The sequence below is a fragment of the Artibeus jamaicensis genome, unplaced genomic scaffold (genome assembly GCF_021234435.1).
Source record: "Artibeus jamaicensis isolate MK-2021 breed Jamaican fruit bat unplaced genomic scaffold, CSHL_Jam_final contig_444, whole genome shotgun sequence".
Lineage (NCBI taxonomy): Eukaryota > Metazoa > Chordata > Mammalia > Chiroptera > Phyllostomidae > Artibeus > Artibeus jamaicensis.
In genome coordinates this window covers 9,730,623-9,757,265 of record NW_026521831.1, presented here as the reverse complement: position 1 = coordinate 9,757,265, position 26,643 = coordinate 9,730,623, and the positions used below count along the sequence as shown (strand labels likewise).

The window sequence follows — 26,643 nt, the reverse complement described above, 5'->3', positions numbered from 1 at the left end:
GGCACTGTGGGCCGGTGTCCGTGTCAGTTACGCGCCCTGCATACTTTATTTAATGTAATCTTCACAACTCTATGCGGGGACCGTGGTTATACCCAGGTCACAGATGAGGAAGCGGCAACTTAAAGAAGTCAAATAACACGTGTGTCCTGCCTCTCTGTCATTTCTCTTTCCATGGGCTGTGTTCTCTCCCATTAGATTACAAACTCCTTCACCACAGCCAGGGTGGCGGTCACCCTTCCTTCTCTCCCCCGAGCCCTGGGCACACAGTTTAATGCTGGTGAGCGACAACCACTTAGCCCTTCATGAACACAGGGGTGGCAGCAATGAATAATCAAGTGCAGTCAGCCGCATGGCCAAGTGGCCACAAAAAAAGAATCCCTATAAATGTTCTGCTGCATCTTAAATGCCAAGAAAAGTCCCTGCTTAGGTTGCATATATATTATCAGGAAACTTTCCTGAAATGTTTTTCCTTCACTTCCTACAGTGATAACTAAAGACCTCAGGCTCTGAAGAAACCTTGTGTGGCTGAGCTTCAAATGATCCCACCGCAAGCAGGGGGGCCCACCCGGGGGTCCTTGCTGGAAGCTGTCAGAGTTGATCACCAGCCAAGGGCAAAGGGTCAAACTGCAGCCTCCAGGGAAGCTCTGCTGGCTCCCACAACAGCAGACCCCGGGGACCACCCTCCCAGGGCAGACGGCGCAGCTCTCACCTTTGGTAGCATAGGCCTCCGCCATCAGCCGCAGCCTGTACGGAGGGACGGCCACCAGCGGCAGGTCCTCCAGGCCCACCCGCGCGTAAATGTTGAGAGCTTCCTTGTAATCTCCTTCCACATAGTTCAGCTTGGCCAGGATCAGATTGGATTCTTGCAGCAACTCTGACTAGAAAGAAAAGGAGAGGAGACCCGTTTTTCCCACCACGTGACGGCGGATGTTGCCTGGAGGCCCAGCCACCGGCGGCCCAGCCCGGCGCACTGCGCAGAACCGGCGCGCATGCGTGTTCACAGCGAGATCGCTCAGGGCAGCCCTGGGGTGGAAACAACCCAAATATCCACCCACTGAAGATGCGTAAGCCAAATGCGGGAGAGCTGCGCGGTGGAATATTACTCCGCCGTAGTGAGGAAGGAAACTCTGGTACAGCTGCAACAGGGGTGGACCTGAAAAACACTCGTCCCTGTGAAAAAGCTGGGCACAGAGGGCTGGTGAGTGTATGGAGTGGCCAGAATGCTGGAATCCACAGAATGGGGGCCAAGGCTGGGCGGGCGGGAGAGGGGGGAGCCTGTTAACAGTTGGGGGTTTACTTGGGGGATGAAGAAAGTGTTCTAAAATCCAGGGGAAGCCTGCATGACTTGGTGAATAGTCTAAAACCCACTGAATCATACACTTTCATGGGTAAGTTATGTGGCATGTGAATTATATTTCAAAACAGTTGTGGCGAAACAAAACGAAAAACCCGAGGCTCCCCTCAGGTGGCTGGGCTGGGCTGGGGCAAAAAATCGAAGGAATGCTTTATGGACAGAACCTAAAAGCCCGTCTCAAAAAGGAAGCCTCCGTGGGCATCGTAGGTGGTCATGGCCACTGCGCTGGGAGTGTATCCCAAGCTACCCGAGGAGAGAGACTTTCTCAACTGCTGCAAAAACCAGGGCTTGCTTTCTTTCCAAGGGCGAGCTGTCCTCCCCGAGTCATTCCATCGTGTTAAGGTAACTGGTCCTGGGTCCCCTGCACAGAGGCTGCCAGCTCCAACTGTCCTCTGACGGTCAGCTTCCTCAGGCCACACCCACTGGCCTCAGGCTCCTGGCTGCCCCTGCCCCCACTCCTAGCAGGGACAGAAGAGGCCGCCCAAGCATCTATATAAGGAAACAGATTCATCACCCTCTACCAGGCCTTCTCAGAACCTAAGCCACACAAGGCTTGATGTTTCAGCTCAGAGGAGCACGAGTCCTGTGACCCAGAGCTGTGACAGGGTGGACGGAACACAGGGAAGCAGGCAGAGCGCGGCTAAGCAGCTGCCCTGGCTCCGTGGTCCCCACTTCCAGGCGTTCCTTGGAGGCGGCAGAGACTAGAGGCAGTGCTGGAGAGGATGGTGGGGAGGCGGGGCAGGGCAAGGGGAGGCGAGAGGGAAGGGGATCCACAGGAGGCGAGAAAGGAGAGCCTGGACAGGGGGATGCACGCTGAGTATGAACAGGGCAGCTGCAGGGACCGTCGGCAGGCCGGCTTTCCGTGTGGGGGGCGTAGGGTCATCGCCCAGGCAGGGGAAGTTCCTGTGCCAGTTCCCCCACAAACCAAGGCATGGGTCTGCCGTCACTGGTGTGACGCCCCACTCCGCTTTGGGCCACAGCAGCCTGGGACGTTCTAGGACCACAGGTTTTGGCAGGAGATGGTGCAGTAAGTGGCATCCTGAGTCATCCCCTTTCCTGTAGTGGGACAGGGTGTCAGGCCAAGCTCTGGGTCACACATGACTTATGCTGAGTCCAAGAACCTGGGGAAGATTAGTGCCATTTTTCAAAATAAGATGTCTCTGAAGGCCTCAACAGGGAGACTCTTCCGAGCCGGCAGCTCCCATGAGGTGTCCAGCCAGCCTGGAGGCTGATACATGGACCACCCTGATACAGGGAGCTGGCCCGAGTCCAGAAAGATAAGCATGTCAGTAAGATGCTCTCTGAATACCACCCAGGTATCCCTGGGCATCGTCCGCAACCACGCAGCTCAGGTAAGGGCGGGGCCAGCAACTCCCCAAGGCTCCCCTCACCCCAGGGACCCACAGTACCTTGAGGTTCCCTCTGTCCAGGGCGGCAGTCAGGTGCTTGCGGACCTCGGTCAGCTGGGGCCTGGGACCCCGGGGGCTGGCGCCCTGCCGCAGGGGGTGCTCCTTCAGGTACTGCTCCAGCTTCGACTCCCCGAGGAGCAGTTCTGCCATGTCATCTACGAAGAGCAAAGTGAGAAGGTAAATGGGGGCGGGGGCCGGTTTCCGTGCTGGGACCCACCTCCCTTGCTGTACGCCCCCAGCAAGGCCTTTCTGGAACTTCATAACCTCTGATGGGGTCCAGTGGGCACCATCCCACCGTGCGGTCATTCATCAGTAAAGAATGTTCCAGAAGGAAGTACTCAAACAAGTAGTGGCTCAAGCACTCTCATCCTCTGTCACGTAATTACTGAATGTATGGAGATGGATACATAGTAACACAGAGAGAGCTGTAGCTCAGTAGAAAAACCGCAAAGTTGCCTTGCGATTTACCCAGTATGATCTTCACAAAACACACACAAAAGCCAGGACTGCGTCTTTTCCGAGAGTGATGCCGGGGAACCCCTCGCCCTTCTGTGCTCCACGACCTTCAACATGGATGTCGGTCAAAAGGTAGAATGTCTTGTACAGTTAGATTCTTAAAATTAGATTGTCTCAAAACGCCCTGAATGCAGGCGGTCTGGTTGTGTCTGAAAGTCAAAGCCGTGCAGTGGTGGCGTGGAGCCTTTATTCCTGAGAGCACAGCACTCGCAACCATGACTGCTGATGTCTGCGCTGGCTTGTTAACAGAGTGAAAGGCTCCCTCCAGCAGCAGCTCTTTGGAATCCACACATCCAGGCTGCTCTGGACAAACCCAAACAATTCATACGCCAGCCTGAGCTGTAATGGCACAGAACGTAATTGTATTGTGTTGGCAACCTACTTCTGTGATGGCACAGAATGTAATTGTACTGAATGTAAGAGCAGCTTTAAAAGGTCTGGAGGGGGACGCCTCAAACCCACGTTCCCATTGTGATGCAGGAAAAAGAACCTCAGCTGGGGTCAGTGGCCAGTAAGGATATTCTGGTCCTGGGGGGTGGGGAACAACAGCAACAACAACAGGTGTGTCTATCATTTGTGCATCTAAAGTTAACTGAGATTCGGGGGCGGGGGGCAGGTCCACCAGAGGCCAAGAGCTGGAACGAGAGCCTTTCCAAGTCCCCTGGTCAGCAACCCAAAGCTGCCATAAGTATGTTCAACAGTTCTTAGCAGCGCCTTTGTCTGTGCATTGGGAGGCCAAAAATAATCCTTTAGAGCTAAGACCTAGGGTCCTGGGCGATGCTGAACAACACCAAAACCGGGCAGAGTTAAGTTGCTGAACTCAAGAACTCTTTAGTCGTCCAAGAAGAAAAGGCAAATCGCCAAGAACATCAGGCAGGGCCCACAGCAGAGTCAGCGGCCAGAAGACAAGGAAGCCATGTCTGCAGAGGACACAGGGACATGAAGTGCAGCCTAGGTGGGCTGGACCCAGTGGGACACCAGTCAGGCTCGAAGACAATAAGCAGACTCCTCCCAGAAGAACGGCAGTCCAGCTAAAAAAGAGGCCTCGGGCTCAGGGACGGAGGGCAGCAGGCAAAGGCCTGCTGGTGAGTTTCAGGGCATTCACACACACACAACACCACATGCTTCTAAGCATTACCCCTACAGAGAGAATCTGACTGTTACAAACCAACACAATGCAAAAACAACAATGTATCGAAGACTGGGAGGGGCCTGGGAGGGCCACGTCCTCATCTTTAAAAGCCCTGTAATATTGGTTACAAGAAACACACAGGACACCAATATTTTTAAAACTTGATCAGGACTCTTCTAAGAAAAAATGTCACATGGTGAAATGTTTATTTGGAGCTTGACGATTCCTTCAGGTTCTCTTTTTTCCCATGAATACTTATTAATACCTAATTTTTAAAAAATAGAGTGCTACTGTCCAATTGAAATATTTTCAAGCCATGTATCATTTAAAAGATTTTAGTAGCTATGTTAAAAATAAACAGTTGAAATTAATTTGAATAATATAGTCCATATAATTGAATACATTCAAAATACTATCAATTTTAACAACTAATCAGTATCTCTAAATTATTGCAGTGTTTATATCCTTTCCTCATGTTGAGTTTTCCAAACCCGCTGTGGCCTGCGCACCCACAGCCCCGCTCGATTCGAACCTGCCGCACTGCAGGTGGTTGAGAGCTGTCGGAAGGGACCAAGACCACTGTGGATGGAGGTATGGCGGCTGACCTTTCTACCTGTCCCCGTCCCTAGAAAGACACTGAGAATGGTTACATCAGAGGAAAAGACAGGAATCTCTGAACGACAGGACTCGGGATAATTTAAAAATCCTCATCTTTCTAGTGAGATTTTTTTATATTGAGGGGAACCATTCTACATCACTGTTAGAAAAAAAACTGTAAGTCTTCTTTGAAAACAGGGACCTTACCGGTGGTAACTTCTGACTAGTAAAATGACTGGTGGGCACTGAATTTCTTTCCTGTAGAGTTAAATTTCCAAAAAATAAAACAAGATACAACGGGTTCAGAGTCCTAGATTTAAACTCCAGTGTGGCACTCTGTGACTTCGGCACCCTGGTTTAGCCTCAGTGTTTGGGGGCAAGTCCAGGGAAACCCCACTGTGCGCTGGAGCCGAGGGCTCCCCTCTCCCCTCATCCCACGTTACTCCCTGTTAGTCCCCATCTCCCCTTTACCCCACCCCGTTCGTTCACCATCCTGCTGCAGACTCCTGCGACCTCGCACCTGAACGTGGCCGCCCTGAGCAGAATCCCCTGGCAGGCAAGCAGAAAGGACAATTGACCAGGACCCCTGCTACCTGCTGCCTCTTTCTAGCTGTGGGGTGGGGGCACGGTATTCACCCTCTTCATGTGCCAACTCCCCCATTTATAAAATGGGGACAGTACCACGACCGCAGCAGGAACAGGGACTGGAGCTAACGAGTTCCAGGGGGAAAACGCAGCGTCTGGAATGACTGCACCTCCCAAAGGGGCCTTGAAGAATGTGGACTGGCCAACAGGAGAGGGAAGGGCACACCAGGCTGAGGGAAGGGCATAGCGTAAGGAAGGTGCAGAGGCGTGGGAAGCTCACGGAACCCCGTGGCGGAGAACAGGGTGCGGTGAGGGAAGCAGAGATCGAAGACTGGGCTGGGAGCAGAGGGCGGGGACCTACTGGGTCCCGTGCCCCCAGCCCCCGACTCCGTGCAGCCCCACAGGATGAGGTCCACGTGCCTCCAGGTAGAAAACAGGTCCTGGCCAAGTTCTGCGCCTGCACCAGCCCAGCGCACCCCTCGAGCATCTGGGATGCTTCGGACCACCAGGGATGCCACTTGCCATCACTTGCTCCATACCTACCAGTCCTCCCAGCACTGGTCTGCCCCCGCATGCCCCCTCCCAAGCCACCCCCAACTGCCCCAAGAACCTCAGTCACCCCAAACTAGGTGATTCTCTACCCGTCTGCCCGTTTTAGACTGTGCTGAGAGGCTCAACGGAAGAGCCAGTGTGCGTCTGTTTCCGCGTCTGGCACGGACTCAGTGCTCAGTGAATGGTGAGGTAGGTCGAAGACTGGCCGGGCACTGGGCCACATCCTCTTCCATGGTTAGGCCTGGCCCCACCTGTGGCAGAACCTGCCAGTCATTCTGAATATTCATGCTCCCCTCCTTTCTGTAGCAGCAGAAGCCCCAAGTCTTATCATCGGCACTCACGGCTGCCCAGGTACAGACAGCACCTCCCAGGCTCCGTGGGAGCCAGGCGCTACACGCTACTAAGTTACAACCAACGGGCAGAGAGCAGGAGTGTTCCACGCAGCTTCCTTGCCGCGCCCTCAGAGGGAACGCGCTTGCCCTCTGGGGCCTCCTCACCCCACCACTAGCTGGAACACAGTGTGCTGCGGGGCAATGGCACATCCGGCCTGGACCACGAGACGGAGCCCATCAACTGAGGATGGCAGAGCCACCGACGCGAGGAGCCTCGGGCCCCCGCACCCGGGAGCTGCCACCACGCCCGGGCTACTGCTGCCGCTGCCGGTCAATTATTACAGGAAACAGAAACATTAACTTCTCCTCCCTTGTTTTCGTCCGGGTCACTGTTCTTCCAACCTTTGTTCCAGGGGCCAAACTGGTACCCTAACTAGATCTCCCACACACAAAACAGGCTCCAAGCCGGGAACCACCGGCCGAGAACACCTTCCAGACGCCCGTCTTCCTGTTCACGGGTTTCTCGGCAGATTCCACACAACCTGAGGGTGGGGGGGAGCATGGTGGGCAGAGCTCCCAACTCTGCCCCTCTCTTGTTTCGTTGGTTTCGCTCTGCCCAGGTTCACAAACAAGTCTATTTCAACGCTGGGCGGCGTAGTTAAGGGGGTGTAAAATCCACTACCATTGCATTCCCTTTTACCATTTATTTTCTAAATCCTCCCTGGGGACGTGTATTTCTATTGATTTTAGAGAAAGAGGAAGTGAGAGAGGAACATCGATGTGAGAGGAAATGTCGCTTGGTTGCCTCCCATACGTACGTACTCTGACTAGGGATTGACCCCGCAACCTAGGTATGCGCCCTGACCAGGATTCGAACCCACAAACTTTTGGAGTAGAGGGCGATGCTCCAACCAATTGGCCAGGGTGGGATTTACATCCTTTTAACTAAATGACCTCCTGACCCTGGGGAAACGCACCAGAGTCTGGCTGCCCAGGTGTGGAGGAGCTGAGCGCTGTCAGAACAACAGGGAGGGCCCTGGGGGAGGCTCAGTCCCTTTCCTCGTGGAGGGTCTAGTTCTCCGGGACCAACGAACACGTGTGGGCTCCAACGACGGCACGTGTGGTCCTGGGTGGGTGCAGGAGGAGGCGAGGCCTCTGCCGAGAACGTGACAGGTGGTGTGTTCGCCAGGTGGAAGGTCTGGGGAAAGGCATTCCAGGAGGAAGGGACAGGACGTGCAAAGGTTTGGCACAGCCTGGTGGTTTGGGGGAACTCCTCAGGGGTTTTTTGGAGCTGGACCACGAGGGTGGGGAGGGGAAGGGGGGGTGGCGGTGGGAGTGGTCCCACCTGCAGGGTGGGCGAGGAGGAGCCGCATGCTCCGAGCAAAGAGCTTACAGCCTAATTTAAAATTCAGCATGGTGGCCACAAAATCATTTCTTCTGAAGTTTTTAAAGAAATTTCCAATTAACCTCTCAAGCAAACTTTGTTTTCCTTGCTCTCCTTCAAAAAGGTGAATGCCCTGCCACACACTCTCCCCCCCCCCCAGGGCAGAGATCTTAAACCACCAGGAGGCTCGTGCCAGAGCAGTTTTGCCGGGACTGCGAGGCTGGGTCCTGACCACCAAGGCGGCGGCTCAGGGCCCGCCCGACACTCCACAGCCCCAGCTACACCTGCCCAGGACCCCACGGGCTCCCATGCAGAATCCACCAGGAACAAAGGAAAAAGACATCATGTCACCAGCTGTTCTTGCCCAACAGTGCACCTGGCCACCTGCTAGGACAGCGAGACACCAGGGGAAAAGACACCTCGGGCACACAAGAAAGGTGATTTCAGACGGATTAAAGAGTTAAATATAAAATAACTCTTGGTTTCCAGCCACGACAGACCAAGTTTAACCTCCCACCGGAAACAACCACAAAACCATGACAGGATATATTTCTAAATAAAAACAATTTTCAAGACCTCGGACATCAGGCAACAGAGGAGAGCCACCCCTGAGAACTGGGTAAGAAACGAGGTCAGCCCCAGGATGGCCACGGGAGTTTCCGCTGCCCCATGGGGACAGGAGACGCTCCCTCGGGAAATCTGCCTGAGGAAGGACCACAGTCACAGTCTCTTCGCTCCATGCCTGCTCACTCACGGGGCAGAGCACAGCTGGGCGTTCCACTGCCATGGGCAGAGCAGCAGGATGGCCAGCCGGGCCGGGATGCGCCTTCCAGAATGGAGAAGCTGAGAGGTACAATGTGGGAGAAAGAGCTCTGGCCTCAGGCAGCCCTATGCTTGAATCCCAGCAACTTTCCCTACTAGCTGTGTGGCGCTAGGAGAGTTACCTAACCTCTCTGAGCCTTGGTTTCCTCACCCAGCTACCAGAAGATTAGAGATAATACCTGTAATGCATACAGTACAAAGCAGGTCTGAATAAAGGTTAGTTACCATTACTGTTATTTTCATTCATTTAGGACTATTTCCCAGAGTGGTTCGGCTAGATCTAGTGGGGCCAGAAAGCCCCACCAGACCTGATCCCTGCACGCAGGAGGCCTGCGATCCCCCGCAGGAGGATGGGGACGCCGTGCTGCACTCACAACAAGCCGCCCCGAGCTCCCGCTAACTGCCGTGCTGAGCAGCCTCCGCCGCGCTGTTAGTCACCCGAACACCACCAGGGAGGTGATACTATTGTCTCCACCTCACAGACAGGGAACCAGGTGTGGGAGGCGCAGTGGCATGCCCAAGGTCACGGAGCCTGTCTGTCCTGGAGCTGGGCTTTGAGCCCATGCCGCCTCCCTGTGCTATCTCCTCTGCCTGCCAGGCACAAACTGTCGAGAGAAGGAGCCAGTTTCCCTCCCAACCAGCCATGTGAGCCCAGCCAAGCAGCTCTGCCTTTCCGCTGCAGGGCCAGACAGGCAGTTCCCAATCCCGTTCCTGTCCCCACTGCTGGGGTTCCCAGAGACGGGAGGGAGGAGGGGCCAGAAGGTGCACAGGGCTGTGTTCACCTATCCCACAAACATTTTGGGGGGTTTAAGGGAGGCTGCAGAAACCAGGTCCCCAGTGACTTGGAGCAAGATCATGTGGAGACCGCCCCTGAGGACAGCGTGGGACTTGGCCCCTGGGTTCATCTCCAGGCCGACAGGCCCCAATCCCATAAGCCTGGTGGCTGGCACAGCTCAAAGCCCAAGTGGCCTCGGCCTCCTGATCCCCAGGGAAGGATGGGTTATGGCCTTTGTCACTTCAGGTGACTGCCCCTCCATCACAGCCGTTTACCTTGCAGGATAAGCAGCTGACACAGAGATCTGATCAAGTGATGCAGAAAAAACTAGCATTTCTACTCTGTTCCAGGGAGCACTTGATATCAATACAAAGAGAAAAGAAACTCAACAACTCGGTTTATATGTCAAGAGAGAGGCATTTAGGTCTATTCAACAGTCCCTGCTGGGGCTGCCATCCAAGAGGAAAAACACAAACCCCATTCAGGCAGGAGCCGGTCCTGCCATCCCCTTTGTTACCCAGCAGACACGGCCACACCAGGTTCTCCGCTTCTTAGTCTCCGTGGGACCTTGGGGAGCTCCACCCCTCTGTCATCTGGCTTCTTGTAAGTCACAGGTAACTTAACGTTTGGTACCAGTCATCCCTTTGCCCCGCAAAGAGTGTTGGCCGGAAAACAGGCCCCGTCGGATGGTGCTGGAGGGAGCATGAATTGGTGTGAGTGGCCATAGAGGGCAACTTAGCAGCACCTGTGAAGCAATTATGTGCCTGCGCCGTCTGACCCAGAAATTCCAGTTTTAGCAACTCGCCCCGTAGACGCAGGCACTCCGGGGCACAAGGAGACAGCAGGGATGTCTGCTGCATGCAGCCGTCTGCTGCGAGCAGAGGGCGGAAGTAACCGGGGGCCTGTCACACGGACTGTGGGGCAGCCCACGTGATGGGACATAGTGTGCCTGCCGAGCCGAGGGGACAGGTCGAAACACAAGTCCACGGGGCTGGACTGGGCTAATGGCCCCAGGCCATCGGCCTCCCTGACTCCACATGCTCTGTGGCCCTCGTGCTGGCCCTGGGCGTGGCCACCGCAGGACTTGCTCCGATCCACAGGACAGCCCAGGTCTGACACACATGGCGCCTGGGAAAGGGCTCGCCCGCTTCTGCCTCCCTGGGGCTCCTCTGCGGCCACCACCAGAACACGCTCGGGCTGGCCTGGGGCGAGGGGGCTGCCGGGCGGCGATGTCATCGAGGTGACCCACAGCTGGCCTCAGATGCATAGGTGGGCCCTGACAAGCCCAGAACCATGAGAAATGACAAAATGTGGCTGTGTTAAGGCACTAAGTTTTCGGTGGTTTATTACAGAGCAGAAGGTAACAGCCTCAAAGAGAGACACGAACCAGGGTGGGGTGTATATCATTATTGTGTGTAAAAACTAAAGCCAACAACAGTCTGCCTCATACATGTACAGAAACACGTATGGCGTATTTCTAAAAGGACCCGGAGAGTACTCAGAGTGGTCGTTTCTGTGGAAAAGCCCGAGGACGCGCAGGTGATGCAGGAAGGCCGCCACTTGTCACTATATACCCTTTTGCACTGTTTGAGCGTGACTGCCACCTACACCCGTTACTACACAGAACTACCGGGTGATCCAAAAGAGAGAGGCGGCCGTGGTGCAGTGTGCTCTGAGCCTGCAGCGGCTGGTCCGGTCGCCCACGCAGGGGTTCACATGACCTTGTCTGTCACCTCAGAACCAAGTGACAGAGTCACAAGTCTGCTGTTCTTACCCCCAGCCCATCTCCACTGTCCCTGGGCCACCAGCCTCTCCTCACCCACGCTCCAGGCCCTCAGCATCCTCCCCGGGCCACTGGCCATCTGTCTCATCTGAGGCTGCCTGCCAGGACATGCTATACCTCCTTCCCTTCCCCTGCCAAAAGCCCGAGCATCATCTGAGTTGCATTTCAGGGTCACCTGGGAGAAGCTTCGCCCGGCTCTCCTGGCCTGAGCGACCCTCGCAGCACTCTGCACACTCACAGGTCAGCCAGCATTCCTTCCGCTCCTGCGTGTGTGCCAGGGGCCTTGAGCAGTGAGTGAGACCAGGCAGGTCTCTGCCTCTTGGAGCTGACGTTCCCAGACAGGTGAGCCGAAGAGATAAACCAGGAAAGGGCCTGACGGCGGTCAGAGATGTGCAGGGAACTAAAACATGACAGGGAGGGCTGGGCGGCTGCCTGAGATGATGGGGTGGTCCGATCGCGGAGAGTCTCCAAGGGGGCCGGGGCGGTGACAGTGAGTGAACGGCAGAGGAAGAGCCTCATCTGGCGCACAGAGGGCCCTGGGGCGGGAGCCAGCTGGTGGGTTCCAGGCCCAGCGAGGAGGCCAGGGAAGCTGGAGTGGCGGGAGCCGATCGGGACAGACCGCAGCATTCTTGCCGACTGTGGTAAAGAGTGCGGCGTTCCTTCTAACTGCAGCTGCGAGTCGTGCACTGGAGGGGGGCGGGCATAAGCAGGGGGACGGGCATAAGCAGGGGGACGGAATACGCCGATTTAGGTTTTAAAAAGCTCCCTGTCTGCCGTGTGGGGAAGGAACTGGTGCTGGAACCAAGCAGGGGCAAGAGCAGAAGTCCGGTGAGAGTTGACAGACACTCAAGACAACGGGGTGAGAGTTCAGAAACGTTGGACAGAGGAAGAAAAGAGCCCAGTGAAGGCAGTTGGAGGTAAAATAAGGCTCGCTGACAGGCTAGCCTGGGGGGCAGTAAACGGAATTAGCACCCCCCACCCCACCGCCAAAGATGTCTACATCCCAACTGCTGGAACCGGCTAAAATGTCACCTTGTGTGGCAAGAGGTACTTTGCAGCTACAATGAAGTTCAGGATCTTGAGATGGGAGGGTTATCCAGGTGGGCACTTTGGTCCTCAGAGGGGGGAAGTGGAAGGGTCAGAGAAGGTGGGGCGACGGACGCAGGGGCAGTCGCAGAGAGACAGGGGGAAGTGAAACTGCTGGCTTCAAAGAGGGAGGAGGGGCCGTGAACTTGGGTGGGTGCAGGGGGGCCCTGACCTGCGACTCGAGGGCCCCATGCGGCCCAGGATGGCTATGAACTCGGCCCAGCACAAAACTGTACACTTACTTGAAACATGATGAGATGTGATTGCATGTTGCACTGTATTTAAGGTGTGGCCCTTAAATACATCTTCTTCCTCTAGGGTGGCACGGAGACGCCCAAAGGTTGGACCCCCCTCGAGGCTGGAAAAGGCCCAGATACAGAGCTGGCAGGGGAAAACACGGCTGTGCTGACACCCGATTTCAGCCCAGTGAGACCATGTCCCACTCCGACCTCCAGAACAGAAGGAAAGCAAACTTGCGCTGCCTTAAACCAGCAAATCGTGACGTGCCGATAGGAAGCTGATGCACTAGGAAGGGAGAGGGACTGAAGGTGAACAGGGGTTGGGCTGCCCAGCGGAGTCAGCGGTGGTACCGTCTGGCCGTCTGCCGAGGTGAGGAGTGAGAGCAGGAGCTGTTTTCACCGACTTTAATGACGTTCGCTGTCCACACCAGAAACTGAGTCAGCGGACAGGGGTCCGGGTCAAAGCCGGCACACACTGAGGGGCAAGGTCCAAGGAGAGAAAACCAGGCCCATGTCTGTCACAGAGACCGAGAATAAAAAGTCTCCACAAAGAGAAACAGGTCGAGTGGGTTAAAAGCAACGGGAGTATCAAGAAGGAGAAGACAACAAACAGCCATCAGATTTGGCAACACAGAGGCAACATCGGAGGGTGATCTTGGCATCGGAAGTCTCTGGGGTGTGCAGGCAACGCAAGCCCGACTAGCACAGCCGGGGCCTGACGATTCTGCAAGAGGCTTTGCTGAAAAGGGACAGAGAGATGGGGCAATAAGTAGCGACGTGAGGTTAATGACGGTTTCTAACAGGAAGGGCTAGGGCCTGGCGTCTCCTGCAGGGAGGGGTCCAGGAAGGAGACAGAGGCAGGAGCTCGACCCAGGACCCAGGAGAGAGAAGAGTGGCTGCAGCAGCCTGGTCTTGGGAAGGCAAGAGCAGCGGGGATTCTGAGCAAAGGAGGAGGGGCTGCTGCCCTCGGAAAGGAACTGAAACCTCCAGGCAGTGACAGGAGGAAAGCGGCAGACTCCGTGGTCGGAAACAAGTGGGTTTCCTCATTGTTTCTGTTTCCTCAGCAAGGAATGAGGCGAGGTCCTGAGCGAGGGTGGGAGGAGGACATCCAGCGGATGTAAGAGGCCTCGGGAGAGAAGAGAACATCTGAAGCAGACATTCTGGAAAGTGGGGATACAAACATACTGGGAGAGGGGCAGAGCCTCGGAGGTCATTGGTCGCCGGGTGCAAGTGGCCGGTGGTGAGGTAGAGGGCTTCTCCAGAGCGTGCAGCTGCTGGGCCGCACAAGCCAGGCGCAGAGCTGGGTTTGGCCAGGGTACAGGCACCAAAACCCAGCAGGATAAAGAAGAGAGGGGCACGTACCCCAACTAGAAAACAGCTATCACTTGTCCCCACACCTGCTTTAAAATGTAAGTCATAACATGTCACCCCTTCCCCCTCAAAACCCTCCAACAGCTCCCATCTCCCTCAAAGTGAAAACCGAAATCCTCGTAATCTATCACCTTGGCTCTCTGACCTCCACCCCCTCGTGCTCATAGCCCTGCTCCACCTCCGATGGCTCCGCACACAGCAGGTGTTCCCTACAGATTTCCGGAATGAGTCAACAGGTACGTCTCCCCTGCATGGACAGGGCCCAGCCAAGCACCTTAGTCTCAGCAGACTCGGCATCTCTGTGGGGTGTCTGGTGCATGGGGGGGGTTTGATTGCTGACTGAGACCCGGGCCTTGGCATTTCTACCCCCAGGCCCCATGGCTCGCCCTCCACTGTCTTTGTTTCTATCGTGACCCACTTCAGAGGGCCCGGCCTGGCTGTTTGCAGCTCCGGACTGAAAGGCGAAGATGGCAAAAGTCAGAGATCAAAGAGCTCAAAACAAGTTGGCAGAAATAATATTTTGAGAACACCCCACACCAGTGCCTCCTCCCAGTGTCCACACATAGTGTGGAAGCTGCAAGGCCGGGACGGGAGGGCAAAGTGTGGGAACAGAGGCAGTAAATCTGCTGCGCTGGCCACACACACGTGCAGGCACACACACACACACACACACACACACACACACACACACTTCCCCTAGAGTCCGAGCCTGAGAAGAGAAAGGTAACTCAAAAGTCATGAGCGTGCAGTGGGTCTGGCCCGTGCCCAGAGCTCAGAAGCACAGGAAGTGACTTGGACGGGTCAGGGGGCACGTTATCAGGCCGGCCCAGAAGGCTTGGAAATGGCTCTTTCCGGAAGTCGGCTCCATGCAGACAAGTTACATGAGCACCCGCAGCATCAATAAGCACTTCTTGAAAGGCCAAAGCCCCCGTCCAGTCCCTGCCCTCAAGAGGAATGGTCTGAAGGGGACAGGTACCACCGAGCCCCAGCACGGCAGTGTGGAAAGACCACTGAGGACACTCAGCAGGGCGTCAGAGGTCTGGACCTGAGAAATTCCTCCAAGTGAGACTGCGGGCAGAAGGGAGACTGGACACAATCGGTGTGTCCATGGTAGGGTGGGGGTGGGGGGGCTACCACGGCCAGTGGGCAGTTGCGGAGGGCCTGGGAGAGCTACTTGCCCAGGCCTCCAGGCCCAGAACTCCGCAGAGAGCTGCCTCTCTCGGCCTGGCGGGCCAGGCGCTGCTGCAGGTCCCTGGGCGTGGCCGCCCTGCCGGCATGCCCTCCCTGGCCGGCCCGCCCCCAGGCTGGCGAATGTGAGGGAAAACACTGCTTCTTGCTACGCGGTGACCCTGAGAGGCTAGGGACAGCAGGTCCTCAAGGGAGCCAGGGTTCACGGCACAGGGGCCAAGCCAGCCACATTCGAGCAGAGGGGACAAGGAGGGGCAGCAGAGGAACCCTGGGAAGGACCGCTCCACAAGTGTCCACCCTACAGTTGCACAAGCAACGGGGTGAGGTCACCAGCAGTCAGTCAGCAGAGAGAGCAATTCGTCGGCCGGAATCCACCCAGAGCCCCGGCAGGCAGGGCCACAGTCACCGCCAGATGACACCAAGACTCTGATCACAAGACCAGCCCTGGGGGATGTGCCCTCCTGGGGGCCTCCACATCCCTTGTCCCTCCGCCACTCCAGCCCTCACCACACACGTGCTAGGACTCTATGTACTAGACTCGAGTGCTCAGTTGGTCTCAACGATCTCGGCCTTCCCAGGCCTCAGGACAGGGGCTGGCACACAGTAGGTGCTCAGTAGGCATTTGATGAGTGAATGAATCCAACTCAGCTCCTCCAGGGCACAGGCCAACTTGTTCACTTAACAATTACTTGAGTGCCTACCATGTGCCAAACATGCTGTTGGTGCCTGAGATTCAGCAACGCGGTCTCCTTCATCTTTGTGTCCCCACTGCACACCGTTGCCCCCCCCACATCCTGCCCCTGGCTCACTGACGTGCTGAGTGCATGACGCAAGAGGAGGCCCGGGGAGTCTGTCAGACCTGGCTGCAGCCCCAGCTGTGCCGTTAACAGTCCTGTGACCCACCTAAGACCCTGTCATCCGCTTCAGGCCTCAGTCACGGGCCGAACAACAGGACCCCAGCCCCACCCGCAGCCCCTCTTTGCTGACATCGTTCTGAGTGAGATCCTGCCCGCTTCCTCTGCCCCTGTAAAGGACTGAGTGCTGGGACCCTCCTTCCACACACAAAACTCCTGATTCAGTTGGGCTGCTTCTGATGATAACGCTGCTGCCAGAAACTGCAATATCTCATTCACTCCCCAAAACCACCTTTGAGATAAAGGGTAAGGCTCAGAGAAGATAAGTGACTTATTTACCCAAGGCCAGACAAGCAGTAAGTGGCAGATGGAATCAAACCTGGGTCTCACATGGCAAAGTCCACTGCCTTCTCCTGCTTTCCCCTCTGCTAAAACACCCCCAGGTACCTGACAGTGCTGAGGGGTCCCTGGGAGGTGGGACTTCCAGTGTGAAAACCAGGTATGTCTCAGGTCAGCTAGGATGTGCGAGTCGCCCTAAGCCTGGCTTTTCCAGCACCCTCCTGGCTCTCTCTCGGGCCTTACCCATTGCCGCATAGGCCCACCCTGCCTCAGCCCCCTTGCAGTCTTGTGAGTGATGCTGCCATTGTTCTCCTCCGGCTGCAGGGTGACACTCTGTCCCACCCCTTGGATGATCGTGGCCAAGTCTGGTCCTTGAACCCCCTGCGTCACAATGATTTGAGGGCTAGTTCACAATCTTGCTCCCTGAACCAACCTGCCAAGACCTCCTCAGGCAGAAGCTGGGGCCCAGCCTGGGAAGCTGAGGTGCGGACCAGCCCCCGGGGGGCTCAGCTGCTCAGGGGTTGAGCAGCTGCCCCGAGCTGTAAGCTTCTCGTGGCAGGTGACCTGCTCACTCTGTTTCTTCTGGCGCAGAACCCCTCCCCGCTGCCCCAGGAGGTGCTCATTGAACTCTGAGGGTTGAGGGTTGAGGTTGAGGGCAGGGGCTTCCAGACCTGCCAGAGCACACAAGTCACCTGAGGCTCTCAATTTAAAATACAGATTTTGCCCCGGCTGGTGTAGCTCAGTGGATTGAGCACAGACTGCAAACCAAAGGGTCTGCTGGTTCGATTCCCAGTCAGGGCACATGCCCGAGTTGCCGGCCAGGTCCCCAGTGGGGGCCATGTGAGAAGCAAACACACATTGATATTTCTCTATCTCTCTTTCTCCCCTCCCTTCCCCTTCTAAAAATAAAAAATAAATAAAATCTTTAAAAATGCAGATTCCCAGCCCCATCTGGGACCCAGAGAGTCACCACTCCAAAGGAGAGGTTGTGGGGGGGCCACAGCGTTCAGGCTCCCTGAGGCCAGGTTCCCAAAGCATGGCCACTGGACAGTGGCTTCGCCTTCACCATCCCAGACCTGCTGCGTCCGGCAGTGGGACAGTCTGGGTTCCCACAAGCCACCTTCCTGATTCAGGGGTCGAGCAAGTTCAGAAAAAGATGAGACAGAAAAAGCTAGAATCTGGCTCCCTGAACATCTCCGAGCCTCAGTCTGCAATGTCCTATATGGGTTCTGAGCCCGACCCCAGTCCTCAGGCAGTCGCTGTGATGGCGGACTGGGATCCACATGCAAGTTCACACTCAGGACCCAGCACACAGCAGAGACTCAGAAATGCTGTTCCTGCCCCTTCCTGCCCCTTCCCTGCTGGCACCACTGTAATACCCGTGCAGTCGAAAAACAAAGGAGCCGGAGGAGCAAGCGATGCACAGGGGGGCCCTCGGAGAAGTGGGTGGGGAATTCAGACCCCAGGTCCGGCAGCCTCTGGAAGGACCAAAAACCGTCTGTTCTGCCTGGCTCTGGCACCTCCCCCACCGCCACACTTGATGAACAGGGACAGACAAACCCGGAGGGCGGCAGGAGTAATTGCCACACCATTAGGTTTCCTGTGGCGTGGGGCTTCTCTTCAAGTTTATGCAGCACCGACCTAATCCAGCTGCCAGCACTGCTTGGGCTGGTCCTGGAGGCTAATTGGACCGGTTCTCGGAGGTCTCAACAAACCCTCTCCCCTCTTTCTGGCTCCTCCATGGGAAACACTGGCTTTCACACAAGTCAAAGGCCTACAACCCTCCAGCCTCTGCCAAGCATGAGGTCACCCAGAGGGGCAGGAATCCACCCACGTGAGGTCAGTGTGAGTCAGGAGCGAGGGCCATCCCTGCTGGAGCACCCAGTGCAAAGCTGGCGGGCGGCAGGGGTGCTCCGGATAAGTACAGAAGTGTGCCAGTCAGAATGACCTCAGCAGCGAGTAATGGCTAAATGCCCAACTCAACGTACCTTCAACAAGAAGGCACTTATTCTGTCTCATAACGGCTAGTCCAGGGAAGGTGAGCAATGCAGTGAGGGGCCATGTTCTTTTGTCTCTGTGCTCTACTCTCCCTGGCTCGGCCTTACCACCTGGGCCTGGTGCCCTCAAGATTACTGCAGCTCCAGGCCTCAAAACTCAGAACAATCTCTGGGGGCGGGAAGGGGGTGGTGGGGACAGACCAGTCTCCTTCCCTCTGAAACAAGTATATGTCACTCTTAAGCATGAGGAAATCTTTCTCAGAAGCACCGCCCCCACACAGCATGTCCTTGATGTCTCATTGGCTAGAACTAAGTCACGTGATCCTGCTTCAACGAATCACAGGCAAGGGGGTGGACCCACTGGGGCCAAAGCCCACCTGCAGTGAAGCTTATGGCCGGTGGTACCTGGTACAGGGCAGGGCTGAGAGATGAACAAACTCAGGGCTCAATCGGAAGGAGGAAGATGATGAAGGTGGAGAATGCTACACTGATAACCAGGGCACCTCCAGCTGGCTGGAACTCACTGGATGCCTACAGCCCCAAAAGTAAACCCCAGCCCCTGCAGGATGCCACTTCTCAGGGATAAGGTGCTCACCCATACTTCGGCCCTCTCCCCGTTTTGCAAGACCCTCTGCCTCACGTCCTCAGGCCTCTTCCAGCTGCTCCAGGGCCCTGCCTCCGAAAGTCTGTGGGCCACTTCAACACAGCCCGCCTACCGAGAAGGGGTCATGAGCCCACGGGCTTGTTAGAGCAGAACCATGTCCCCGTCCAGTAGAGGCTGACTGCCTTAGTGCAGAGACAGGGCACACGCCCAGGTAGGTGATGTGGGGGAGGGGGAACACCCCTGAACTGGGAAATGCGAGTCGACACCCGTCGCCACCAGAGGCAGGAGGGCTGCCCTGTGCAAGCGGCGGCCTGCCAAGCACATTCAGGTGGGTTTTTATGGTTTCGTTCTTCACTTGGTCCTTACTGCCACCCTACGAGTTGGCCCCTACCATCACGGGTTCACAATCAGTTAGCCATAATTTCCAAAACCCAGAATTCTCTAAATGCCAAAAGCTGGTTTGTGCTGCTGTTAACTTCCTGGGCAGCAAAACCTCACTGAACCGACACCATGCCAGGTGTAGGCTATTTACCCCTTTTGCAGCGACTGTTTATATGTGTTGATGCAGAAACACTGACATGTTGGATTATGAGGCACTGTCCTGACTCCTCTGGAGGGTCCCACACTGTCCAGCACATGTACCACATTCTGAAAACCTCTGCATTCTGAAACACATCTGGCCCCATGGGTTTCAGAAAAGGGATTTGGACGTGTGTCCCCATGGCATGAACAGGGTATCTCAGGGTGAAGTCACTCTCGTTAGGAGATGGCAGCACCACACTGCGAGCTGAGCAACGGACGCCGGGCTAGAGCCCTGACTCGGGCTGTCTGCTCCTGCCCTTGCAGGCCTGTGGCTTTAGGGAAGACACCTTCGTCTCTGAGCCTGTGTCCCCATCTGTGAATGGGGAGGCTGGACTAGGTCGGTGGGTTTCAAGTGTGTCTTTTAAGCATATTAACCGTTCCTTCAGAGAGGACTTGAAGGAAAAGTGTCACTGCTCCTGTAAGTGAAGCCTACCCCTCCAGCCACCAGGATAGGGGTTCCCCAGAGGGGTTCCTTGAGAGTGCAGTTTGAAAACTGCCATGCAGCGGGACCCCTCCAGTCCCAGCCAGTTCTAACAACATGTGGTTGTCTTCCTTGAGGCAAACAACCTCTTCCATGATGGAAGGACAGCAGGGAAGCATCCGGACCAGACCTTGACAGATGGGTAGGCTTCTGACCCACAGAGGGCCCTCCAGAGCCTCACAGCACAAGTGCAGGTGGAAAGACAATATGCAAGGTGGGCGAGAGGAGGCCCCAGCAGCCAGGGTAAGGGAAGACGGCTGGGAAGGCTGGCCGATCCGGGGAATGAATGTCAGAAATCCTCCTTCCTCCCCAGCCAGAGCCCGAAATTCCTCCAAACAGGAGGCCGGGGGTGGGGGGAAGTCTAGCAGCCCTGGCCCCACTTGTGCAGCCACAAGGCCACGGTCCTTCTGTCCTGACTACAGTGACCACAAGCTCCGACGCCCAACTGAGCCATCCATGTTTACTGTTGAATTAGTGAGTGTTTTGAATCCAGAAGTCAGGACACGTGCTCTGCCGCACAAGTATGACTTTCAGAGGACAACAGGACAGAATATTTGGACGCAGGATGGCCACCCTGGGAGGGTCAGGAGGGGGGGCCACTGGGGTCCACCTGTCCTTCCCTCTCATGGAAAGCAGTTGGACTCCCAGGAGACTGCAGTACCCCGCAAGTGTCCAAAGACGTCATTCTAAACAATAGTGCCACCTTCTCACCCCAGAGCAGACACTCAGCTAAACCTCAGCCTTGCTTCCAAGGAGACCCTGGAGCTGGCCCACCATTAACTCCCGCCCCTTTGGGACGGTCCAGAGGCCCGAGTTAGACCCGGAGGGGCCCAGGAGCCCAGCCCGCCCCCAGGAGGGAAGCCACGGGGCTGCAGGCAACAGCACCACTGGGAATATCAGCGACAGGAAAATGCAAGAACCTCACTCCCGCTCAATGGTCTAAATGCATTTTGTAACCAAACGTGGCCCCAGAAATCATCTTTATTCAGGCACCATCTCCCTACCGACCCATCACCAAGAGGTAATTAAAATGTCTCAAAAATCACACCTAATCCGAAGGGAGATGATCCCTTAAAGCAGAAACTACATCTGGGGCCCAAATGTTTTCAGTGAGTTCACCAGCTGAGCTTGTGCCTAAGAAGATCAGCAACTGGGGAAGGTGGGGAAGGAGACCCTGCCTCAGACCGGGAGTGGCTGTCCTCTGGGGCTGGCACAGGCCTCCAAAATGCGTGTTTCCGGCATCGACATGTGCACGGGCCTTGACCAGGCACAGGCTCAGGTGTGTCATTCCTAGGTCTCCTCCTCTTTCTTCCCACACAGGTGGTGTTTGGGATGTGGCCACCTTGCCCAGAGTTATACCGAGTTAGCTGGAGCTGAATGCCAGCATTCACATGCACCAAAGTCTGCCTCTGTCAGCTCACATGGTGCTCACAGCCACTCTGTCGTGCCGCGAGGAAAGGCAGGCTCCGAGAGGCTGAGGGACGGGCTCCAGGCCGCCCAGCCAGCCATAAGTGGAGACCAACCGAGGGCCAGGTGCCAGACCACCGCTCTTCCTCCCACAGTGGGGGACTGTGCTGCTGGGAGGCTGGAGGGCAACATTCTGGGGAGAAAGCGCAGCTGGGACCGCCCTGTGCCCATGACTTCCCTGGGGACCTTGCCGAGCTGCGGAGTCTGGCCCAGGAGGTCTGGTGTGGGGCCTGAGAGTCGCCTTCCTCACGTGCTCTTGGGCGATGCCCACGGTACCACCACCTGGACCTCGTCTCGGGCAGCAACAGCCTAGACTTGAGTGGCATTTCCTGCCACCCTTAACTTGCGTGACCACTTTCTCGCGGGGACTCCCGGGGCCCTGGCATGTTGTTGCCACACATTTTAGGGGTTTTTTTTTTGAGATGAAGAGGTTAAAATGGTGACTATGCATGAAACAGAAAACAAATACCTGGATTTTCTTTTCAGTTGGCATTGGCCCTTTTCTTCCTTATCCACCTCTTGGCTAAACTGTCTGCACTCGTTCATCTCAAAGGAGTCAGGCCGGAGCAGCGGGCTCTGGAAGTGCAGCTATTAAGCCCCCTTCACGCAGGGGGACGGCCATGATCCCTTCCCATATGAAACCGATGCTGCTGGAGGGTGGGGGGCACGTGGGTTGCAAGCAGGGGCCCTGAGAATTTGGGAGTCCTCAGCTCAGAGCCCTCAGTGGCTCCCATCTCACTCAGAGAAAAGCCGAAGCCTTAACCGGGACCCATGAGGCACTGCATGGTCAGCTGCCACCACCCCTCTGCCTTTGAAGTCCCCTCCCTGGAACAGGCCTTTGGTGTCATCTCGGGTGTGGCCTTCCCAGTGGAGCCGTCCTCAGCCACCCTGTGGGACTAGCTGTCCCCATGCCCTCACCACCCCACTCCGCAGCCCTCTCCGGTCACCCCCCTTATCCTTCCATGGCCCTTCCCCCGTCTGCCATCCTGTCCATTTTAGTTCATGAGTTCACTTCTGTCTCCTGGCCCCTTCTCAGCTGCAATGTGGGCTTCATGAGGGCAGGGATGTTTATTATTTTTGTCTATTTTGTTCACTGACACACCCCCTGTGGCTAAAACAGAGGGCAGCACACACATAGCAAATACTCAGTATTGTGAAATGGATGAATGAATGGCCTGCCTACCACGGTGTCGGGCTCTGGGACTAGCCCTGGGAGTCATCAGCTCCTTTGAACTTTGTAACAAACCCTGCAAAATTAGTCTTTCGATCCCCATTCTAAGATGAGGAAACTGAGGCTCAGAGTGGTTAAGGGACTTGGCCAAGGACACGGAGTGACGAAGTGGCTGGTCTGGGACTCAGGCTCCGGTCCGGCTGGTTTCAGAGCATGCTCGTTTCTGCCTGTGGCTGCCTCCAAGGCAACAACTGTCTTAGTATGACAAACACGACATGAGCTCGCTTTCCTTATTGTAAGCAGCAAAGGCTTTAGCTTAAGAATTTTGCCAAATCTCCCCCTGGCCAGCGGGGTTCAGCGTGTTGGGTGCTGTCCCACAAAGCAAAAGGTCACAGGTTTGATTCCTGGGCAGGGCATACACCTGGGTTGTGGGCCTGGTCCCCAATTGGGGTGCGTATGAAAGGCAACCGATTGATGTTTCTCTCCCTCTCTTCCCTTCTCTCTAAATAAATACATAAAATCTTAAAAAGAACTTGTCCAAATTTGCCCGGAACTTGAGGTCTAGTACATCCAAGAGGGTCTACGGGGGAGCTCATGCCCCCAAAGCTGGGAGAAAGGCCCACCACCGACTGGTTGGTTCAAGGGAGGCCCTATCAGCTGAGGGAGGGAAAGCACCCTCCTTAGATCACTTCTCTGAACCCAAAAAGAGAGCCACAGTACTTTCGGTGTTGTTTCAATTTTTCCTTTGCTCTTTGTTTTTCAGTCTTCCTGAGCAATCTCTTCAACCTTTTGAAGCCTGGGTAACCATTCATCACCATTGGCTGCTGCTCACCGTGTGGGTTCTGGGGCAGGAATCTATCTCTTGTGAGTTTCCCAAAACCAGCCTTACACACCGACCCAGGGGCCACAGTGCCCCCCACACTCGCTATCCCCCAAGGCCCATTAATGACTATGCTTAGGCCACAGGGACAAGACCCTGGAAAGGGAGCAGAGTCTAGGCGGGCTGTGAAGGTAAGAGGCACCCGTGCCACCGAAAGCCCATCTGCCGCGCATCCCACTGTGCGCTGGGCTGCCCTTCTTCCGCTGCCCGTCCTTCTCGATTGTATGAACCCACCTGTTTTCTTTAAACACTCACTACCTGACCCTGCCCTGTTTCCATATTTGCTTACTGTCGGTCTCCTCAGAGGAGGGGAAGCGGGGTGGGAGCGGGTCTGCGCCTGGCACAGGTGGGCACGCCAGCACTGGTTGGATGGGTGAGTAAACACAGCAGGAACCAGTGGCTCTGGAGGAAAGCGAGCGGGCTCACACATGAACCCATTTAATCCTAACTCCAGCCTGCCCCAAAGGTGTTATGTGCCTGCTTAGCTGGGCAGCAACAATGTAAACCCAACTCCAAGAAGAAACAAGAAAACGCCTCAGGGAGAGGCAGGAGGGCTAGTGAGCCCTGCAGGGAGGGTAAAGGTCAAGCCGCCATGGGCCCAAGTGCCTTGCCTCAAATGTGTTTCCACCGTGCTGAGCCCAGGAAGATCTGCGCTTCCTCCATGTCCCTGGCCCGACCATGGCGCCTGTGTTCACCTAGGACGAGGCTGCCCCAAGCGTGATAGGTAGCAGGGTTGTGAGTATGCAAAACCAAGTCCTTATTTCAAGGCACAATTAACATAAAAGGCCCAAATATAAACCAGTCTTGAAGAGGACATGTGACATCCCTCTCTATTTCTGGGTAGTTTGAGGTGAGCAGGTTGAAAATAGTGCGCGGATGTCCTTCCTTAGAGCAGTGTCATTCATTCATTCATTCTTTCATTCATTTGTTCAGCCGTGTGCTCACCCAGCCTCAGGAAGCCTGAGATGAACCGAGACAAAACCTCTGCCCTCTCTCCAGCCCACTGGTGCCCGCGGTTTGGGCGGGCACTGAAGGACAAGCAAATATCAACAATGCTTGCTTCCAAAACAAATAGGGCCATGTGGAGCCGAACTCTGAAACGGGAGTTTTGGATGCAATTTAGATTTGAGTGGGTACAAGAACCAATTCAGCCAATGGGGTCCTGGGCTAACTGCAGGCCCAGGTTCCCACTCAGTGCCTCCCTGAGACGCCCCCCCCCCCAAACCCCACTTCCCACCATTCTTCAACCACATTCCCGCCTTTCTCTACAATATTCTCCATCTGGACTCCCCTGAGTCTGCTTCCCCTATAATCCTAAAGCTGACCTCCCTAGGTCCACTGCTTGGACAACCTACTCCCTAAGCCCCAGGACACACATCTCAACCCGCCTTCCACCACCACCACCGCCCCCCCACACACACCAAGCCTGCGCTTCCACCGGAGCCCCATGAACGCCATATGTTTACAAACCCTATTTCCCAGGGGTCTCGGTTCAACACCCCTATAAATACATCCTGACTCCCGGTGTACACCATACACACACCCTAGAAACCCCACACACTCACACCCATGTCCTCAGGAAGCAGCCTTCCCCAGCACCTCCAACTTCTTAGAACCCCAAGGCCGGCCTCTGGCGCCCTGGGACCCGGGTACAGCAGGCGACTCCTCGAGACCCCCTGCACCAGACTCCGCAGAAGCCCGAGTCTGGGGCGCTAGGCACGAACCTTCACCCTGCGCGATTCCCAGGGACCCCGGGCTCCCCAGGCCCTGGCCCCGCGCACATCCGCGCCCCGTCGCCCTCGCGGCCCAGCTGCGCCCCTGCCTGCGCCCCGCGCGGCGCCTCGGGGTCCCGGCCCACCCCGCGGAGGCCGCGGCGCCCCCCGCAGCCCCGGCCGGCGCGTACCGTTGGCGATGAGCTTGGCGGACAGCTGCTTGACGAGCTCGGGGATCCGCTCCCACTGGCACTCGGAGCGGCAGCGCTCGATCTCCGTCTCCAGCCGCGAGCCCGCCTTCTTGGTCGCCATCGCGGCCTGGCCCGGCCCGGCCCGCCCGCCCGCCCGCAGGCCCCGCAGCCGCGCCGCCGTCGCCCGGGCGCCCCCTCGCCGCCGCCCGCCGCCGCCGCCGCGGGCTCGGGCTCCGGCTCCCGGCTCCGCGGCGTAACGGGAGCGCCGGCTGGGAAGGGGCGGGGAGGCGGGCGGCGGCGGGTGGCGGCGGCGCCCGGGTCGGCGCGAGGAGCGGCCCCTGCCGGCCAGGGCCGGAGCCGCAGCGCGGGCGGGGGTCGGGGCTGGAGCCGGGGGCGTGAGGAGCGGCGAGTTGCGAGGGAGATCAGGAAGGGTGAGAGAGGCCCGGTTAGCGGGGCTTGGAGGGGACTGGGGTCGACCCCGAGGTGGAAGGGGTGGGGGCCCCGGGGGTGATGGGAGCAGGGCAGAAGGGTCGGGGTAGGCAGGCGGGTAGGGGATCCGGGTTGGATGGGGCCAGGCGACCGAGGGGGACTACTGGGTCGGAGGAAGGGAGAGACTGGGAGTGGGAGTGGGAAGGACCCCAGGGCCTGGAAAAGGCAGCGACCCAGGGGAAGGTCACCGCACAGGGCGAGCTAGTGGTGGCTTGAGGCCTAGTATGAGGCGGGTGTGGGGGGCAGGCCTGCCCGAGCTTGTCCTGACCTCTCAGGTTTCCAGTAGCTCCCTTCGGGCCTGGTTTGGCTGGTGCCCTTTAGTGGGCCCTGCTCTGCCTCTGGCAGCGTTGACCGCCAGGCAGCTCCAGGTGTTCTGAGAGTCATCCATCTCAGGCAGACGCAGCACCTGCCGGGGAGGAGCTCCGTAAATGTTGAGTTGAACTGAGCGAGGCAGAGACTGCTCCCCCTCAGAGGCCAGCTCCCTTACCCTCCGAGAAGAATGCAAAGTCACCAGTGGGGTTCCTTTGTCTCGGCCCTGCAGACTGAGCGCTGAGGGCAGGTGTCCCAGCTATGCATTCTCTTGGCTACTGGGTAACTAACTATGTTGTGGTCAAGTACCAGATGCCAGGCACTGTTTCAGGGGCCAGGGATATAGCGGAGAACTAAGCAGACAAAACCCCTGCCATGGTGGAGCTTTGCTCCGTTTGAGGATGGAGCTGACAGCCTGAAACACCAGGTGTGAGGAATCACC

The 26,643-nt window shown here is 56.7% G+C and overlaps 1 protein-coding gene across 5 annotated transcripts in view; it reads right to left on the bottom strand.

Annotated features, from left to right (window-relative positions):
* The window catches only part of TTC7B (tetratricopeptide repeat domain 7B), a 214,370-nt gene extending 188,782 nt beyond the window's left edge, over window positions 1-25,588 (bottom strand). For 2 of the 5 annotated variants that reach the window (XM_053666004.1, XM_053666005.1), the window contains exons 1-3: window positions 25,404-25,588; window positions 2,764-2,918; window positions 710-878 (exon numbers count right to left, since the gene is read on the bottom strand). In XM_053666004.1, the coding sequence (XP_053521979.1) occupies window positions 710-878; window positions 2,764-2,918; window positions 25,404-25,524 (445 nt within the window). In that variant the 5' untranslated portion in view covers window positions 25,525-25,588. The remainder of the gene's footprint in view (window positions 1-709; window positions 879-2,763; window positions 2,919-25,403) is intronic. The other 3 variants (XM_053666006.1, XM_037130214.2, XM_037130215.2) reach the window with 3 other exon arrangements.
* Between the last annotated feature and the right edge of the window lie 1,055 nt (window positions 25,589-26,643).